Raw genomic sequence first — 19,615 nt, forward strand, 5'->3', positions numbered from 1 at the left:
GCTCCTGTCCACGCGAAGCAAAGAAAACGCATATGGAAGTCGCGCCCGCATATGTAAACGGTGTTCAAATCACACATGTGAGGTATCGCTGCAATCGTCAGAGCGAGAGCAATAATTCTAGCACTAGACCTCCTCTAAAACTCTAACCTGGTAACCGTAAAAAAAATTTGTCACCTATGGAAATTCTTACGTACCGTAGTTTGTCGCCATTCCACGAGTGCGTGCATTTATAAAGCGTGACATTTTTGGTATCTATTTACTCGGCGTAACATCATCTTTCACATTATACAAAAAAATTGGGGTAACTTTACTGTTTGGATTTTTTAAAATTCATGAAAGTGTCCCTTTTCCAAAAATTTGCGTTTAAAACACCGCTGCACAAATACCGTGTGATATAAAATATTTCAACAATCTCCATTTTATTCTCTAGATTCTCTGCTAAAAAAATATATATAATGTTTGGGGGTTCTAAGTAATTTTCTAGCAAAAAATACGGATTTAAACACCAAATTACAAAAATAGGCTTAGTCATGAAAGGGTTAATACCTCTGTCATTGGTATTTAATGTTAACATGAAGGTTTCCAAGGAAGGGATGTCACCTTCCCATAGGAGGAGGACGTCGTTGATGTATCTTCGGCACAGTAAGAGCTGTGGCGGACGATTATTCAAAATTAAGTCCTCCTCCCATTTAGCCATGAATAAGTTCGCCAAACTGGGGAAAAACTTAGCCCCCATGACAACTCCCCGATTTTGTAAATAAAAAGAACCCCCAAACCAGAAGAAATTATGCTGCATAGCAAAGGCCAATAATGCAAGAATAAAATTCCTTTTATACAGGCAATTAACCAACTGAGACTCTGACGCACTCTTAGCCAAAGAACCATGTGCTAGTCCAGAGACTGGACAGTCTTGTTCCAGACAGATAGAATGTTGCTCTGAAGTGGTCTGGAGTGAAACTGTGCATAAGGGACTGCTTCGAATGAGGACACCATCTTCCTCAAAAGCCTCATACACAGGCGAATGGAAGGATATCTTTTCCTTTTTATGGCCTGGACGAGGTTTTTCATGACCCTGACCTTCTATAGTGGTAAGAATACCTTTGCCTTGACTGTGTGTATTATTAGCCCCAGATATTCTAGGCGTTTAACCGGCTGCAGGGCCGATTTTGACAAATTCAGAACCCAACCCGGATGTTTCAAGAATTGAGCTGCCCGAGCTACATTCTGACTCAGGTCTGGAACTGTTTGATCTATCAATAGTAGATCGTCCAGGTACCCCATTACCAATATTCCCTGCGATCTTAGAACTGCTAATACCGGAGCCAATATCTTTGTGAATACTCGAGGTGCCGTGGCTAACCCGAAGCGCAGTGCCTCAAACTGAAAAGGTTGGTCGCCTACCACGAATCGCAGAAACCTTTGATGGGACCTGCAGATTGACACATGTGTAAGGAGGCTAAAACCAAACTAATTGATTCCATTCGGAAAGAACGAATGACCAGAAATTGATTCAGAGCCTTGAGATCCAGAATAGGCCTTACATCTCCATTTGGCTTTGGGTTTATGAAAAGATTCGAGTAAAAACCCTTGAATATTTCCATGGTTGGAACCTCTGAAATGACTCCTTGTAACTTTAGCTGATCTATTGCCTGAAGAAAAGATCTCTTCTTTACTGGGTCTATTGGGACATTGGACCTTAAGAACTGAGAGGGGGAAGCCCCTGGAATTCTATTATGTACCCCTGAGATACGGTAGAAATAACCCACTTGTTTTGGATCACTTTTTCCCAGGCTGTTGTGAACCTTAATAGCCTCCCCCCATCCGCCTGAGTGGGGGAGCCCCTTCATAAGGAAGGCTTGGGACTGACCTTAGGGGGTCTCTGGGCTCAGGGCTTTTTCTGCCCCTTGCCCTGAGGCTTTCCGCTAGAACCGGACAGCTGAGGCCGTCGATACTGCCTGAAATTAGAGGTGCTGGGTACTGAAGCACTAGGCCCCTTGAAAGAGGGTCGTCTGCACTGCTTCTTGACTGGTAGAAGTGCACTCTTACCCCCCGAAATCTTATGGATAAATTTATCCAGGTCCTCTCCAAATAGCCGTTCCCCGTGAAAGGGAAAACCAGCTAGTAATTTTTTGCAGGGTGAGTCCGCAGCCCAGCTCTTTAACCAAAGAATCCTACGCATATGCACTGATAGCAGGGCCAACCGAGACATCTGTTGTATGGAATCCTTAAGGGCATAAGGCCCGAGGTAATTCTGCCAAATCCTCCACAGGTACCCCTTGATTGGGAACAGTCTAATTGGGCATACACACGGTCGGACTTTTTGACTGGACTGGTCTGACGGACGCCAACGGACCAAATCCAGCGAACAATCCGATCGTGTGTGGGCTTCATCGGACCTTCAGCTGACCTTTCCAGTTGCAAATCTGACGGACTTTAGATTTGGAACATGCTTCAAATCTTTACATCGTAACTCCGCCAGACCCAGAAATCCACTCGTCTGTATGCTAGTCCGATGGACAAAAACTGACGCTAGGGCAGCTATTGGCCACTGGCTATCAACTTCCTTATTTTAGTCCGGTGTACGTCATGACGTACGAATCTGGACTTTGGTGTGATCGTGTGTAGGCAAGTCCGGTCGTTAGAAAGTCCACCGAAAGTCCGTCGAAAGTCCGTCGAAAGTCCGTCAGACAGGCTGTCGGACTTTTGTAGCTGAAAAGTCCGACCGTGTGTACACAGCATTAGTTACCCACGTCACTTCAGGGGCGGATCCAGAGTCTAGTCTCGGGAGGGGCACTGCCAGAAAATATATTTTTTTGGGGTACATCTATCGGGGAAATGGCTGGTGTTGGCGCTTCAATCATCACGGCACCATGGTTGTTATGGTGTCAGGATGATTGAAGCGCATTATTACTATAATTACATTGTTATAAAAAATTAAATAGTTTAACTCACCATAATGCAGAATCAGTGGGAGCCCCGAGTGTGTCACTTGCCACGTCACCTGTCACCAGATGCAGATTGTCACTTGCCACGTCGCCTGCCACGTTGCGGATTGTCACTTGCCACGTCGCCTGCCACGTTGCGGATTGTCACTTGCCACGTCACCTGTCACCAGATGCAGATTGTTACTTGCCACGTCCCCTGTCACATGTTGCGGATTGTCACTTGCCACGTCGCCTGTCACATGTTGCGGATTGTCACTTGCCACGTCGCCTGTCACATGCCACCTGCTAAGGTGGTCTCTTGTGTCCCAGAGACAGGCAGCAGAGAGATGATGTAATCTCTCAGCTGCCACAGCTGCCTGCATGGAGGGGGGGAAGTTAAACTGCAGGGATGCAGAGCGGGCGCCGGGCGGTGAGAGATGATGTCATCTCTCTGCTCCCCCGCCCGCCGGCTCCCTGATTGGCCAGCAGGCAGCAGCCCGCCGACAAACACATTGAGCGGCACATGTCAGCGGCGGCTCTCTCTCTCTCACCTATGGAGCCGCCCGGCGGCTCCCTCACTCACGGAGCCGCCCAGCGGCTCTCTCAGTCACGGAGCCACCCGGCTCCTCTTTCACTCACGGAGCCGTCCGGCGGCTCTTTCACTCACGGAGCCGCCCGGCGGCTCTCTCACTCACGGAGCCGCCCGGCGGCTCTCTCACTCACGGAGCCGCCCGCCGGCGGGCTCTCTCTCACACTCTGCTCTCACAGTCACCCGCATTTCACGGAGGGGGCAATTGCCCCGTTGCGCCCCCCCCCCTGGATCCGCCCCTGCGTCACTTGGTCCTTTAAAGACTGACAGACACCTATAGCTGCTACTGGCGGTTGTACAGCAGACCTGGAAATAGCAAATTAAGTTTTTAACAAAGACTCCAATTTCTTATCTGCTGAATCCTTAAACACCAGGGCATTATCTACAGGACAGGTGAGACTCTTATTCACAGAAGAAATGGCGCCGTCAACAGATGGCATGCTCCATTTTTATTTCTTTTTGTATTTTTCCTCCATAGGGTACAAAAGTGTAAACCTCTTAAGAGGAATAAACAGCTTATCTGGGTGATCCCAGTCAGCGTACACGATTTGCTCTAGTAACAGATGCAAGGGAAAAGGCTGTGAACTCTGTGGAGGCTGCAGAGATCCTAAAGAAGAAAAGGAAACTTCAGGGACCTCCACAGGTGGTAATTTGAAACCTGATTGGACCATCTTCGTGAGGGACTAGATCAGCAGTCTCTGGGATTGAGAGGCTGAAAATGGTTCTTCAGAACTGACTCCTCAGAAGTCAATCTGTGGCCTGACCTTCCTCCCGGTCATTCACTGCCACTACCTCCACATCCTCTGTCCAACCCTATTCCAATGCAGGTGGGGGATCAGGTGAAGGGGATCCATCTAGTTTCTTTCCTTCTTGGGAAAGTGAAGCAATCATACTTGTTATTTTCCTATCTAGCCCAGTTAAAGCTGATGCTAAGTCGTCCTTTGTAACGTAGGTTGAGGCAAAAGCATTAGCTGTTGCTACAATGCCTGGCAACCATAATGGCTTAGACTGGCCAGTTGCCTCAGGTCTTTCAGGAGATCTAAACACAGCAGATGTAAGGCCAACATGCTCCAATACTGATGGTGGTGCATTTGCACCCCTTCCTGCCTCCCCCACTCTTCCGGGAAGACATGCCTGAGACAAAATATTTTTGAGGTAAAACAACCCCACCTTTATGCACTTCAACCGCTCTTGGATTACAGCTCTTACAGGACCTGTGGTGCCCTGGTCCATCCACTCACAGCGACTCACATGTCCAGCTGACGCCGCTCTGTGTTCCCTCCAGCCTGCTTACAGAAGCCTAGGGCTGGGACTGCTCCTAATATGGCCGCTTCCGCCCCTACTGCGCATGTCCGGCATTCTGTGTCGCTCTCACGCCCCTCCTACCATAAACAGCGGTGGAAAAGGACTACTGAAGGTGGCGGCGTGGGAACCAGATGCACAGTGGTGGGGGAATCCTTAAGAACCGCCCGCCTCCTGATAGAATCAACCTGGCTAGAAGCTCCACAGAGAAGCGCCACCGCCCGCACAACACTGCCCCCCGGTGGATAGAGAAAATACAATTTACGGTTTCACAAGTGGAAGAAAGGTTCTTTTAAAACACTTACCAGTTCCGCCGCAGGATTCTGCTTAAAAGCTAGATTCCAATCTTCCCCCATCGAGGCGGGTCTCTGTCTCTAGGACCTTCAAGGACCGGGTCCCCTTGAATATGGGACCACTCCCTTGGACCTGTAAAGCACCCTGCTGGAACTCCTTTGGGATCTTTTATTTCTTAACAAGGGTCCGGATCTCCCAGGGTCCAGTGCCCAAAGAGTAACATTAGAGGCAATACCTTGTAATCTTCTTGTGTAACGAGGTTCGGGTACCATCCATTTTAGTGTATCGCCATTTGGATGGATCTGATTATATAGCCCTTTTAAATCCTTCAGGATCTGTTCCTGGACCATCTTCTTAGCTAGCTAATGGAGAGCTTCTTCAAACTGTCAAGGTGACCATCACCTTGAAGACACTGGCGAAAAAACAGAGGTACTTCCTGTCTAGGAGGGGTTATATAGGGGAGGACTTCCTGTCTTTTTGTTTGGTTTGCCAGTGTCCATTCACCCATAGGTGGCGTATAACAAAGTTAGTTATGGCTGCTCTGTGTCATGTGATGTACGATAAAGAAATGTAATCTTAAAAAAAAAAGTAAAAAATGGATAGATAAAATGGTTAAAGTGATTGTAAAGCTTTGTTTTTTTAATTAAAATAAACATGGTTTACTTACCTGCTCTGTGCAATGATTTTGCACAAAGCATCTTCGATCCTCCTCTTAACAGGTCCCCCGCCGGTACTCCTTCTGTAGGTGGCATTATAACCCAATTGTCTCAGAGTCCTATATATAATGATATAAATTGCACACCAGAGAGTTTGGCTACACCGTGAAGACCACATTACCATTCTTGTCTAACACCATGGGATTACGAGTTCAAAGAACAAGTTAAACTGCTGTGTAGATGCCCCTATCTGCATTATTTTTTTTATTTTTTCCCACAGTTCACCTTTAAGGTATTTGAAGCGGCCCTGTAGAGGTATAATGAGATTACAGAGAAACCTGTGCCCCTACCCTTGTATTATCCACCATTAGTAGAAATAACCTTCATACTCACCTTCGTCTACAACAAATATTTCATACACGTCAACATAAAAAGTCTACAAGTCACTTGAGAGATTCATTGAATTTTAAATTTGTCTGTAAATGCTCCAATTATAAATAATTTTATGGCAACCTAAAAGCAGCCATATAAGTTGCTATGGTGATAGTTCCACAAACTATCTGTCTTGAGACACTTGCCAATCTTTGTGTCAAATCTGCATCAGTTATGACAAAGTATATGGAGTCAGGCGTCAATTTTTATGTTCAGAAAGGGTACAGACTGGGCCTAATGGTTCTTATTAATCAACCGGTAATAGTATTTAAGGCATGTTAAAGAAGTTTCTCAAACAATATTATCACATATGATAACATGGCCTAAGAGGCCACTTTACTGAATGTACATGTTTCCAAACCATACCTAACATGGCTGCTATCTATACAGACATAGCACTAAACTCCATACACATACCTAAAGGAGGGTTGACAGACAGGCCCATCTTCTGACTCCAACGGACAGGAAGAATTCCTGGGCAGCTTTTATGGCAGATCATAGACTGGTGACTAGTAGAGGACTCAGGCCGAAGATCATCCAGTTCAACAAGGAAATACTGCTCATTAAAGACCTGCAAGGCAGTTGATTTGGATTAAACAATTCTACAGAATCTGGGAATAAAACATTGGCATACAAGACTGTTGAAGAGGAACTCTGGTCTAAGCAAAACATTTATATCTTATATTCAATGTGCCATCATTTCTTAAGTTGGGAGATCTCCTCAACCCAAAATCATTGTCTGAGGTTGCTCTTTTTTAAAATCATTGGAAACCTGTGGCAAGTGTGTTTGGGTTATGAGTTTGAATAAAGAACTGAAGAGGAGGGGATCACAATTTTTATATGTGTTTACAATATGTTTGACTGTTTGCCCATAAGGACCTCAAACAGTCCTTTTTTCTCCGCATAAAAAGTTTGAACCAGAGATCATCTTTAATGAAGGAAAAACAAGATTTCTGTTACCTTAGTGATTGTTGCAGGTACAATACAAGAAGGGTCTTTAGGATTTATTGCCTCAAGTTTCATGCCAGATGTGAATGAGTGATTCCGTATCTCAGGTTGCTCCTGTGGAATACAGCAAATTTATGTTTCACTTCATCAACCGAGGAATTCAGCCCCACCATTTATGAAGACACCTCTGTTTTATTTACAGGGGATAACAGTTTGACTGTGTCAGTGTACTTAAGTATCACAACGGCAATAGGACAGAATGCTGACAATATGAATTGCTTCTTTTCTCCAACATCTCATACCAAGACATACAACTTTTATCCCCAGGCCCCAGAGTAAGTGTACCGCCATCATCATCGGTATTTAAACTCTTAAATCAGGCTGTAGACAAAAACAGTGCTACAAAAGAATCTTCAGATTATATGTAGTAATTAAAGATACTTAATTTATCCCTTCCTGCAATAAATATATATATATATATATATATATATATATATATATATATATATATATATATATATATATATATATATATATATATACATATACACACACACACACACACACACATACATATACATACATACATACATACAGTGGGGACAGAAAGTATTCAGACCCCTTTACATTTTTCACTCTTTGTTATATTGCAGCTTTGCTAAAATCATTTAAGTTCATTTTTTTCCTCATTAATGTACACACACAGCACCCCATATTGACAGAAAAACACAGAATTGTTGACATTTTTGCAGATTTATTAAAAAAGAAAAACTGAAATATCACATGGTCCTAAGTATTCAGACCCTTTGCTCAGTATTTAGTAGAAGCACCCTTTTGATCTAATACAGCCATGAGTCTTTTTGGGAAAGATGCAACAAGTTTTTCACACCTGGGTTTGGGGATCCTCTGCCATTCCTCCTTGCAGATCCTCTCCAGTTCTGTCAGGTTGGATGGTAAACGTTGGTGGACAGCCATTTTTAGGTTTCTCCAGAGATGCTCAATTGGGTTTAAGTCAGGGCTCTGGCTTGGCCATTCAAGAACAGTCACGGAATTGTTGTGAAGACACTCCTTCGTTATTTTAGCTGTGTGCTTAGGGTCATTGTCTTGTTGGAAGGTAAACCTTCGGCCCAGTCTGAGGTCCTGAGCACTCTGGAGAAGGTTTTCGTCCAGGATATCCCTGTACTTGGCCGCATTCATCTTTCCCTCGATTGCAGCCAGTCGTCCTGTCCCTGCAGCTGAAAAACACCCCCACAGCATGATGCTGCCACCACCATGCTTCACTGTTGGGACTGTATTGCACAGGTGATGAGCGGTGCCTGGTTTTCTCCACACATACCGCTTAGAATTAAGGCCAAAAAGTTCTATCTTGGTCTGATCAGACCAAAGAATGTTATTTCTCACCATCTTTGAGTCCTTCAGGTGTTTTTTTTAGCAAACTCCATGCAGGCTTTCAGGTGTCTTGCACTGAGGAGAGGCTTCCGTCGGGCCACTCTGCCATAAAGACCCGACTGGTGGACGGCTGCAGTGATGGTTGACTTTCTACAACTTTCTCCCATCTCCCGACTGCATCTCTGGAGCTCAGCCACAGTGATATTTGGGTTCTTCTTTACCTTTCTCACCAAGGCTCTTCTCCCCCGATAGCTCAGTTTGGCCGGACGGCCTGCTCTAGGAAGGGTTCTGGTCGTCCCAAACGTCTTGCATTTAAGGATTATAGAGGCCACTGTGCTCTTAGGAACCTTAAGTGCAGCAGAAATTTTTTTGTAACCTTGGCCAGATCTGTGCCTTGCCACAATTCTGTCTCTGAGCTCCTCAGGCAGTTCCTTTGACCTCATGATTCTCATTTGCTCTGACATGCACTGTGAGCTGTAAGGTCTTATATAGACAGGTGTGTGGCTTTCCTAATCATAGTCCAATCAGTATAATCAAACACAGCTGGACTCAAATGAAGGTGTAGAACCATCTCAAGGATGAACAGAAGAAATGGACAGCACCTGAGTTAAATATATGAGTGTCAGAGCAAAGGGTCTGAATACTTAGGACTATGTGATATTTCAGTTTTTCTTTTTTTAATGAATCTGCAAAAATATCAACAATTCTGTGTTTTTCTGTCAATATGGTTTGCTGTGTGTACATTAATGAGGAAAAAAAATTAACTTAAATGATTTTAGAAAATGGCTGCAATATAACAAAGAGTGACAAATGTAAGGGGGTCTGAATACTTTCCGTCCCCACTGTACATTCTCCAGCACAAAAGTGCCATTTTAGACCCAGTGATGTCATTAATAGGTCTCTGTGCTTTTTTTATGCAAGGCAGGCACTGCTGGGATTGACTGGCACATTAGCCTTCTAACACTACCGGATATTTATTAGAATGCACATATATGAGGGAACCAAGTGGATTATAAGCTTCAACTCTCTTAAGTGAAAGGCAAAATATACACTTAATCAACTCTAATGTACAAAAAAATAAATAAATAAATAAAATGTGGTATAATTGTATCACTTTTATAGCATTATTTTGCTAACATGCTTACCTGGAAGAAGTCAGCAAATACAAAATCTCCAGTGTCGTCATTGCACTTGGCCAATATTTCTCTCCACTCTTCTTCAGTTTTTAGGTGCAATATCTCTGCAAGATATAACAGATGATACTCCCTTTATAACATGTGTACATTTATTATTATCTCAAATAACAAGGTCATTTCACAAAAAATGTATACAACAGTGTTTGCCAAGATGGTTATGGGTTACACCGCCTAATGGCTTCTTATATATTTTAAGGACTTAAGTGGTCCATATGTCTACATTCCTGACACCTGACACACCAATTGAAAGGTTCAACCCTTTTGTATTAACAGTAGTTCCTGCAGGAGCAGGAACAGGAATATCTATGCTTCAGCAGGAGGAGTGAGACTTTAAGGTGGGTGGAAACAAATTAGGAAATTATGTTGTGGGGGTCTCACTGCTGAAGTTCCAAGAGGCATAAGAAGTCAGACGGTGACAAATCATCAAACTCCAACTATAAAATTACCATATATAGGATTGGTTAAAGGAGAAACAATAATAGCCATTACCTTGGGGAGGCCTGATCTCGTAGCCATTCTGAGCAGCCCACCCCATTTGATGCAGGGAAGGATGTAGGTAGTAGTACTGTAGACTTGGCCAGTCAAGGGCCCCCTCATACTGAAGCTGAAGTCTCCCACCTATGTTGTCCAGCACTCTGACTGGCCATGCACCCAGTGACCCCTGGGAATGTTGAAGCTCCAGCAAGGAACCTGGTCCAAACATTTCTAGCGGGTCTTTACCTCTGTGTGGCTTTAAATAATCAGAAACAAAAAAAAAACATTTACAAGCATACTCATAATATTACTACCAATAATAAAACAATTAGTACTATACAAAATAAACCACTATGAAAAATGCCTAACCTAGGTAGTTGAAATGAGTGTTGAAATTAGGCTACAAAACTAACTTACAGAACAGGTTCACTTTAGACCCAAAAAAATCCCCAGCCCACTAACATATTATATATTAACCACTACGCATTTACTTACCTCATTTCTATGGTGGCAGCCTCCAAAAATACATTTGGTTGATGCTGCCCATATTTGTACAGTAACTTTCCATAGACATACCCATTCGAGTAAAGCCCTATTAAACTTTATAGGAAGTTACTGCGCCGGCAGTTCTGGACAAGTTATCTACACAAAGACCAAAAACATTGTGGGAGTAAGCACGTGTGTGTGTGTGTGTGTATGTGTGTGGGGGGGGGGGGCTACATATGGCAGCTACATTAGGTTACTCTTTACTTTCTTTTCACCTGCTTTCCTGCCCGTAACACACTTTCTGTTCTAGGGTGACAATGATCACTCACCATATTGTAACTATGGAGAATCAACGTTATTAAAAAACACACAAAACACCCCCACTCCCTCTCCATGGCATAAAAGGCAGGGGTTCTGTAGTCCTTAGAGAGAGCAGAGAAAACTAACTGATAACAGTCAACACTGGCAGAGAACACAGGAAGTTATCAACTCACAAGGTTTTATAGAGAAAGCATAAGGGTTTGTTTTTTTTACTTATAGAAGAGATATGACATAATACTTCTAATTGTCTATTTAAAAGTGGTTATAACTCCTCGCATGTACCCAGTGAAGTGACTAGCATTAGGTGATACATAGAAATGAAACAAATCCTCTTATATAAGTTGTAGCTGTGTATCTGCAGCCATTTCTTTTGTAGATTGTTTATGAAAACATAACTAGGAAAGGATTTCGCTTTAGATCTAGGAGCAGGGGGTGGGGATCTGAGGTTTTCTCAGAGCCGACAGGAGGGTGTGTTCCTTCCCTCCCTGACTGGAGGGAAGGAACACACCCCCATTCACAAAGGAGAACAAGCACAGCTGAGTGCTGCAGTTCCTTCCCCATCACCATTTTAACTCGGTGTCGGACTCATGCTGATTACAAAGGAACCAGGCAGCAGAGAGAAATAACATTAGGAGCTTTGGAGAGAGACAAGTACACACAGTATAAAAAGATGTGCTGTATTCATATTTTATGTCTGAGGATTACAACCATTCTAACAGTGAAAAGGCAGAAGCTGCAACCATCCATATGTACCTTATGGAGCATATTATAAAATCAGTTCACGGATTATATGTTAAAATGCTACAATAGCCAAGCAGGAGCTTATTATTTAAAATAACTTAATTTACCAATTTTTGTTATTGAAAATGTATACTTTGTGCATTAGGTGCATTTAAATGAACAACACAGTATTACAGAGAAATGCTGCTTTGTTTGAAACCTTTTGACCAGATGACTGCTTATAAAACTACAAGGGGGAGGTAACGATATTAATACAGGTGGAGAAAACATGTATTTATAAAACTATACAGTATTACATCTCCGCTCTAGTTTTTTTTTATGTAATAAAAAGAAGGTAAAGTCTCAACATACTTACCAAGTACTATCAGCAGTTGCATTGCAATTTATGTGTTTTATAAATAGTTGCTTGCTTAGCCCTAAAATATAGTTTCTTATTATATGATCTTTTAGGTAAACTTTTTCTGCATCTTTGGAGTGTTGACCTCCTTACTACTTAATATTATGGTATGTGCAACAACCCCCAGCTTTGGGCAATGAGGTACAGTATCTCACAAAAGTGAGTACACCCCTCAGATTTTTGTAAATATTTTTTTTCTATCTTTTCATGTGACAACACTGAAGAAATTACACTTTGTTACAATGAAAAGTAGTGAGTGTACAGCTTGTATAAAAGTGTAAATTTTCTGTCCCCTCAAAATAACTTAACACACAGCCATTAATGTATAAACCGCTGGTAACAAAAGGGAGTACACCCCTAAGTGAAAATGTCCAAATTGTGCCCAATTAGCCATTTTCCCTCCCGGTGTCATGTGACTTGTTAATGTTCCAGGGTCTCAGGTGTGAATGGGGAGCAGGTGTGTTAAATTTGGTGTTTCACTCTCACTCTCTCATACTGGTCACTGGAAGTTCAACATAGCACCAAATAGCAAAGAACTCTGAGGATCTGAAAAAAAGAATTGTTGCTCTACATAAAGATGACCTAGGCTATAAGAAGATTGCCAAGACCCTGAAACGGAGCTGCACCACAGTGGCCAAGACCATACAGCGGTTTAACATGACAGGTTCCACTCAGAACAGGCCTCGCTATGGTCGACCAAAGAGGTTGAGTGCACGTGTTCAGCATCATATCCAGAGGTTGTCTTTGTAAAATAGACGTATGAGTGCTGCCAGCATTGCTACAGAGGATGAAGAGGTGGGGGGGTCAGCCTGTTGGTGCTTAGACCATACGCCGTACACTGCATCAAATTGGTCTGCATTGCTGTCATCCCAGAAGGAAGCCTCTTCTAAAGATAATGCACAAGAAAGCCTGCAGAGAGTTTGCTGAAGAAAAGCAGACTAAGGACATGGATTACTGGAACCATGTCCTGTGGTCTGATGAGACCAAGATAAACTTATTTGGTTCAGATGGTGTCAAGCGTGTGTGGTGGCAACCAGGTGAGGGGTACAAAGACAATTGTGTCTTGCCTACAGTCAAGCATGGTGGTGGGAGTGTCATAGTCTGGTGCTGCATGAGTGCTGCTGGCACTGGGGAGCTACAGTTCATGAAGGTAACCATGAATGCCAACATGTACTGTGACATACTGAAGCAGAGCATGATCCCCTCCCTTTGGAGACTGGGCCTCAGGGCAATATGCCAACATAACAACCCCAAACACACCACCAAGACAACTACTGCCTTGCTAAAGACGCGGAGGTTAAAGGCGATGGACTGGCCAAGCATGTCTCCAGGCCTAACCCTATTGAGCATCTGAGGGGCTTCCTCAAACAAAAGGTGGAGGAGCGCAAGGTCTCTAACAGCCACCAGCTCCATGATGTCGTCATGGAGGAGTGGAAGAGGACTCCAGTGGCAACCTGTGAAGCTCTGGTGAACTCCATACCCAAGAGGATTAAGGCAGTGCTGGACAATAATGATGGCCACACAAAATATTGAAACTTTGGGCCCAATTTGGACATTTTTACTTAGGGATGTACTCGCTTTTGTTACCAGCGGTTTAGACATTAATGGCTGTGTGTTGAGTTATTTTGAGGGGACATCAAAATTTACACTGTTATAAAAGCTGTAGACTCACTACTTTACACTGTAGCAAATTGTCATTTCTTCAGTGTTGTCACATGAAAAGATAGAATAAAATATTTAGAAAAATGTGAGGGGTGTACTCACTTTTGTGAGATACTGTATGTATGCAGAATGGACATATTAACCATAACCATTGGTGGTGCATAGAAAATAAAAAAAGTTTTGTTTTTTTTTGTTAATTGAGAATTTTTCATTCACTGAAATAAGTAAACTTAGCCACACAATAAAACCTCATTATACAATCTTATTTACAGTTACTAAACTGGCTGTACATATAGCAACCTTCTTAAGTTTTAACCTTCTCTTGCCTTATTCCATTCAGTCATTTTTATGATTTGGTTTAAAAGGTTTGGAAACTGTTGTGTGTATACGGCCAGCAGTAGACTACATGTGTATGATAAAAACAGAGGAAAAGTGGTCACTCTCTTAAGGCAGTAGCACATATTACAATCTGCACAACTGACTTTAGATGTACCAAAAATGATGTATTGTCATGGTGATGTTTTGTGTAATTTTAATGACTAGCAGCAATTAGACAGTTTTTTTTTTTTTACTTTTTTTCCCCTGCCTTTAACTTGCTGCATGCTTGCTTCAGCTTTGGATATATAATGTCCATAATACCACCAACAGACTGTCAAAATTTTCAAGCACGGATATTTATTAAGCCCATGTCAGCACTAAAGAATTTGCAGAGCTAGCCAATCCATTTTTTTCAGACACTTCAGATTTATAAATGCCAAGTATATCTGCAGTCTCAATTCATTTTAGCAGGTAAAAAAGGAAGAAAATGCAATAGATTGTGGATCAAATGTAAATGAAGTTACATAGTTAGTAAGGTTGAAGACACCAGTCCATCAAGTTCAACCTGAGCAAGTGTGGGTGAGTGTCTACAACTATCCCTATTTTTATTTAAGGTACCCATATAGCGCTGTGTCAATTTTTACGCAGCGCTCCACACATATATCACACACTCACATCGATCCCTACCCTCAAGGAGCCCATAATCCAAGGTCTCTAACATTCATATACTAGGGCCAATTTTGGACAGAAGCCAATAACCTACCAGCATGTCTTTGGAGTGTGGGAGGAAACCGGAGTACCCGGAGGAAACCCGCACAGGGACAGGGAGAACATGCAAACTCCAGGCAGGTAGTGTCATGGTTGGGATTTGAACCAGCGACCCTTCTTACTGCTAGGCGAGAGTGCTACTCACTACACCACTGTGCTGCCCAAGTATGCTGACTTACATTCTACAGAGAAGATAAGACATAAAGGTTATACTTACTCCCTCTAGCAGGTGAGCAGGAGCACTGCAAGCCCCATTTAACGTCTGAACAAGAAATTCTTCCCAGTTCTGAAGCTTGTCTCTTACAACTGGAATGACAGGCAAGATAAAAATGGATTAATAGAATTAGAATCGTATCTTGTATACAGCCAAGATGTTGAAAGATCTAATGTTCTGTTCAGCTGCTTGTAGCTCATCAATGAACCAATACTGCAAAAATATTGGTAATCAATGATCAGAATATCACTTTTATGGAAATGTAGTTGGAATGCCCTTTTTAGATTTTCTCCACACTTATATGAATAACATGTTGTACAGTAAAATGACACGCTGATGTTCCTGTCCTTCACATCAGAACAGTCCACCTTACTTGACACTGATATAATGGAGCCTCTGATACTATAGGTGCTAATGTAGAACCGCTCTGCAAGTCAAAGTTGCACTTTGGAGTAAGCTCCCCCTATCTGTGGTTGGTAGGATGTATCTGATTAAGATGATACTTTTGTCAAAATGTTTCCATGTATTGTCTCATATGCCAGTGGTCGTCCAAGGCATTTTTCAAATCACTAGACTCGCGACTACCTCATTCAACTGGACCAAACACAAGCCGTAAACTTTCCACTTTGCAGCGGCTCAAAGATGAAGCATATATGGCTCTACCTGACTTATACCTATATTATTTGGCAGGGCAACTAAAACATCAGTCTTGAGAAAGGCAAATGGGGTGAGCATCACTCCAAAGGCTGTTCTATTGCATAATAAAAAGGAGCGGTTTTTATTCTCTGGAAGTGCTGCCATCTTTCTTTTTTTACCTGAAACATCTGTCTACCTGGACTGAAAACACTCAGGCTTATACGGTTAAAACTCACTTGACTACAACTTTGAACATAGCACAGCTGGTGATAGGACTCTAGGCTACAAATTATTTGCTACCTAACTGCAACATACTGTACTTCTGCTAATCTTGGTGAGATCCATGTGGCAGGAGGGAAGGGACCAGGAGCGTCAGCGGGGGAACCCCAGAAGAGCAGGATAAGGGCCGCACTGAGCAAAACCACTGCACAGAGCAGGTATGTATGACATTTTTTTTTTTTAAACTTCCCTTTAATATCACTTACAATGTTCAGTTTGGCACTCACAGATGTGCGATTTCTAATTATCCTTTTATAGGCATATTGAGTTTGCAGGGTCTCAAAGGTTTGATATCCAGCATATATTGCCATTTGTTGCATACCAAGCTTAGTACATGTCTTCTACAGGTCAGGTCCAGATGGCAAACGCAGATTCCCTCCCTCACTGATGAGGAATGGGAAGAAGCTTGCTTACTACATCTACATTACCCGCAGTTAATAAATTAATACAATTATATATTCTACATCAGACCTACCTTACTCCTACCCAATTGTTCGCTATGCACTAAAGCTTGTGTTTAAGGTGTGCTCAAACAGAAGCGTATGTTGGCCATCTAATCTAAACCCCTGTTTTTAACACATACGGTTAGACAGGCTAATTTGGTTGGTTAACAGGCTGGTCGGTAAGTTGAGCCGGGAATTTTCCTTGGTTTTGTATGCGTTGCCCTTTCCATGTGTTCCTTGCTGAAAAGGCTAGTTATAGGTGAAGGCATCTGTGTGTACTGTTGAAATAATGGTGAGGGGACGCACTGCACACCTTTGCTGCCATAGTGCTATGTGCTGAGTGTCCAGTGCGCCCCTGTGCCTTTAAGGAGAGATGGGCTCCCTCCAGGCTCACCTGCCCTTAAGTTATCCATTATAATGCATGTTCTTCCACTGTGGAGGCTCTCAAAGTTTAGAGTTAGGACTACAGATACAAGGGTGCCTTGACAGGGCTCTGTAGTTTACACATGTATTTGCAAATGTGTGCAGACTAAACATCTGTTATTAACACATACAGTTAGACAGGATAATTCAGTTGGTTAGCAGGCTGGTCAGTAAGTTCAGCTGGGAAATTCTTAGGTTTTGTTTTGCATGTGTTGTCCTTTCCACGTGCTCCTTGCTGCAACGGCCAGTTATAGGTGAGGGCAGTTATAGGCCAGTTATAGGTGAGGGCAGTGGCCATCTGTTTGTACAGACCTACCTTACACCTACCCAATTGTTTGCTATGCACCAAAGCTTTAAAAAGTTTTACATTAAAATACTGCCACTATGTACCTTTTTGGATGATCTGTATACCACGGTTACATGATAAACTGCAGTTTCTTCAGTGCTGAGAGTTCAGGTAGGAGATTTCCACTACAGCCTGTATACACGCCCACATGTATGATGTCAATATCATGTGACTGGCTAGCTCTGAGAACAAGTAAATGTTTTCCCCAGCATAAAAAAAAAAAACACAACTGAGCATGTGCAGGTCGGCTACCCTGTGTGTGTTAGCTGGCCTTCCCCAGACCATGCAGGAGGGGGGGGAACTGTGCATACAGGATTAAACAGTCTTTTTACACAATGAAGAGGATTAACTCCTTAAGTTTGACAGTGAGTATACCAAGCATGCTATGCTGCATATACAGACTGATTTTACTTTTGTGGGTTTAGTAACACTTTAATTCTGTTTAAGGTATGCTCAACCAGAAGCAGACTTTGGCCATCTAATCTGGACCTGCCCTGTTATATCCCGGTATTGGAGACAAGTAGTGGACCTGCTTTCCGCATTGCTCTCAAAATCAGTTCCATTTACCCCAGAGGTTAGTTTACTTGGATTACTAGATGAGGAAATATGGCTCAGATATTCTAGAATGCCGTTAAGAGAAATCCTATTTTTAGCTAGAAAAATGTTAGCACTTGGTTGGATGCAAGCTTCCCCACCTATCTCCCAATCTTTTTTTAAATACAAACTGTTGCTGCATCTGCTCAAGCACAGACCGTGTTATAGTTTGTCCAAAACTTTGTTACTATCACTTTCACTTTGAGTGTGAATAATGGTATCTCCTACGATCAAGGAGTGGCTCACGAAAATATCCTGCTTATTGAAAATTAGGGACCTAACAGCTCAAATACATGATAGACATGCACAATACCTTGATGGAATGGAATGCAAAAATTCACTTTATAAATTCTGAAACCTTAAAGACCCAATGTACCACTCTAAACCCACCAAAACTCAGTGCTTTGACAGCAGAAGCAAGACCACTCAAGCCTCTAATCAAATTGACAAGAGAGGGATTAGCCCCACTGCAGGCCTAGTTACTTCATCCCTACAATTTCACATCCCCTTCTTCCCCATGTATATCCTCTCACCATTTTTTCCCTCCTCCGTATCATATTTACACCCAACATAGTTGGCCAAATTAACCTTTATTTCATTAAAGCATCACTTACAAAAAGGAAGTTCTGCCGATTATCCTCCTCCTCCTCTCCCCCCTCTTTTTTTTTTTTTTTTTTTTTTTTTTAGGTAGCACATGCCTATTTCTGGCAGATACTTGCTCTCACTTCTGCTTGGCTCACCTAGGGAAGCAAGCGGAAGTTCACCTTCACCTTTCTACCAGTCCATTCACAATGCACAGCGCATCTTGTGCATGCAAAGTGGGGAGCCAGCTGTGAAGCCTCAGGAAGTCACAGCCAGCATCACCAGGGATCCAAAGACTGGAAAAGAACCAGCCCAGGTGCAGGCAATGCTGGGTCCCTGGGCTGGTAAGTGTCTGTATATTAAAGCATTTGTTAACCCCCCCCCCCCCCAAAAAAAAGAAGATTTTATGGTACCTTAAAGCAGATTAAACAGCATAGTGCTAAAACTGTAAATCACCCCCCCCCCTCCTTAATCTGGCACTTGCTGTATCCCCTCTCTAAACAGACCACGAAAATCAGGGCAGCTCCGCCCTGATCACCGTGGTCCAATTGCGGCCCTCCACCATACGCTGCTGTCCCCTCTGCTCTCCTGAATGGAGGAGAGGATTTGGATGCCGCACACCGGATGTAGTCAAAAAACTTCACTTTATTGAAAAAATGGGATCATCAAAATAACAAGACTGTCATGCAGAAAGTACAGGTAAGCTGACGCGTTTCGCACTCAGGACTGAGTGCTTACTCATAGCTATCTATAGCTATCTCCTGTCTGCCCCCTCCTTCCTGCATGTCAGCTTGTGTCTGTGTCTCCGTCGCTTCTAGTAAAATGAAAAATCTTTTTGCTCACTGCCAGCAACTCTTTTATATCCTGGCAGAGCACACTGTACCTTTCTTTTAGAAAAACGAGTGCTGTAAATACCGTTTTAGCGCTGTCTTCAGGCTGGTCACGTGACTCTCGGCTGGTTTCCATGGCTACTGCAGGAGAGACTAAGCGGCCATGTGATCTCCCCGGCTGATGTCAGAGGGAGATCACAGCCCTCCTGCAGTATGCTTCCATTGAAGCTGTACAGCGGCTGCGAGTCATGTGACTGGCCTAAAGACAGCTCAAAAGCAGTATTTACAACGCTTGTTTTTCTATAAGAAAGGTACAGTGTGCTCTGCCAGGCTCTAATAGAGAGTCTGGCAACGTTTGCATTATATGGGTT

The 19,615-nt window shown here is 43.0% G+C and overlaps 1 protein-coding gene across 1 annotated transcript in view; it reads right to left on the minus strand.

Moving 5' to 3' along the window:
• SFMBT1 (Scm like with four mbt domains 1) overlaps window positions 1-19,615 on the minus strand; it is a 233,687-nt gene that overhangs the window by 100,956 nt on the left and 113,116 nt on the right. The window contains exons 5-9 of the mRNA XM_073592509.1: window positions 15,115-15,203; window positions 10,220-10,460; window positions 9,680-9,774; window positions 7,158-7,259; window positions 6,615-6,768 (exon numbers count right to left, since the gene is read on the minus strand). Of these exons, the coding sequence (XP_073448610.1) occupies window positions 6,615-6,768; window positions 7,158-7,259; window positions 9,680-9,774; window positions 10,220-10,460; window positions 15,115-15,203 (681 nt within the window). The remainder of the gene's footprint in view (window positions 1-6,614; window positions 6,769-7,157; window positions 7,260-9,679; window positions 9,775-10,219; window positions 10,461-15,114; window positions 15,204-19,615) is intronic.

The sequence above is a fragment of the Aquarana catesbeiana genome, linkage group LG07, assembly GCF_042186555.1.
Source record: "Aquarana catesbeiana isolate 2022-GZ linkage group LG07, ASM4218655v1, whole genome shotgun sequence".
In the NCBI taxonomy this organism is placed as follows: domain Eukaryota; kingdom Metazoa; phylum Chordata; class Amphibia; order Anura; family Ranidae; genus Aquarana; species Aquarana catesbeiana.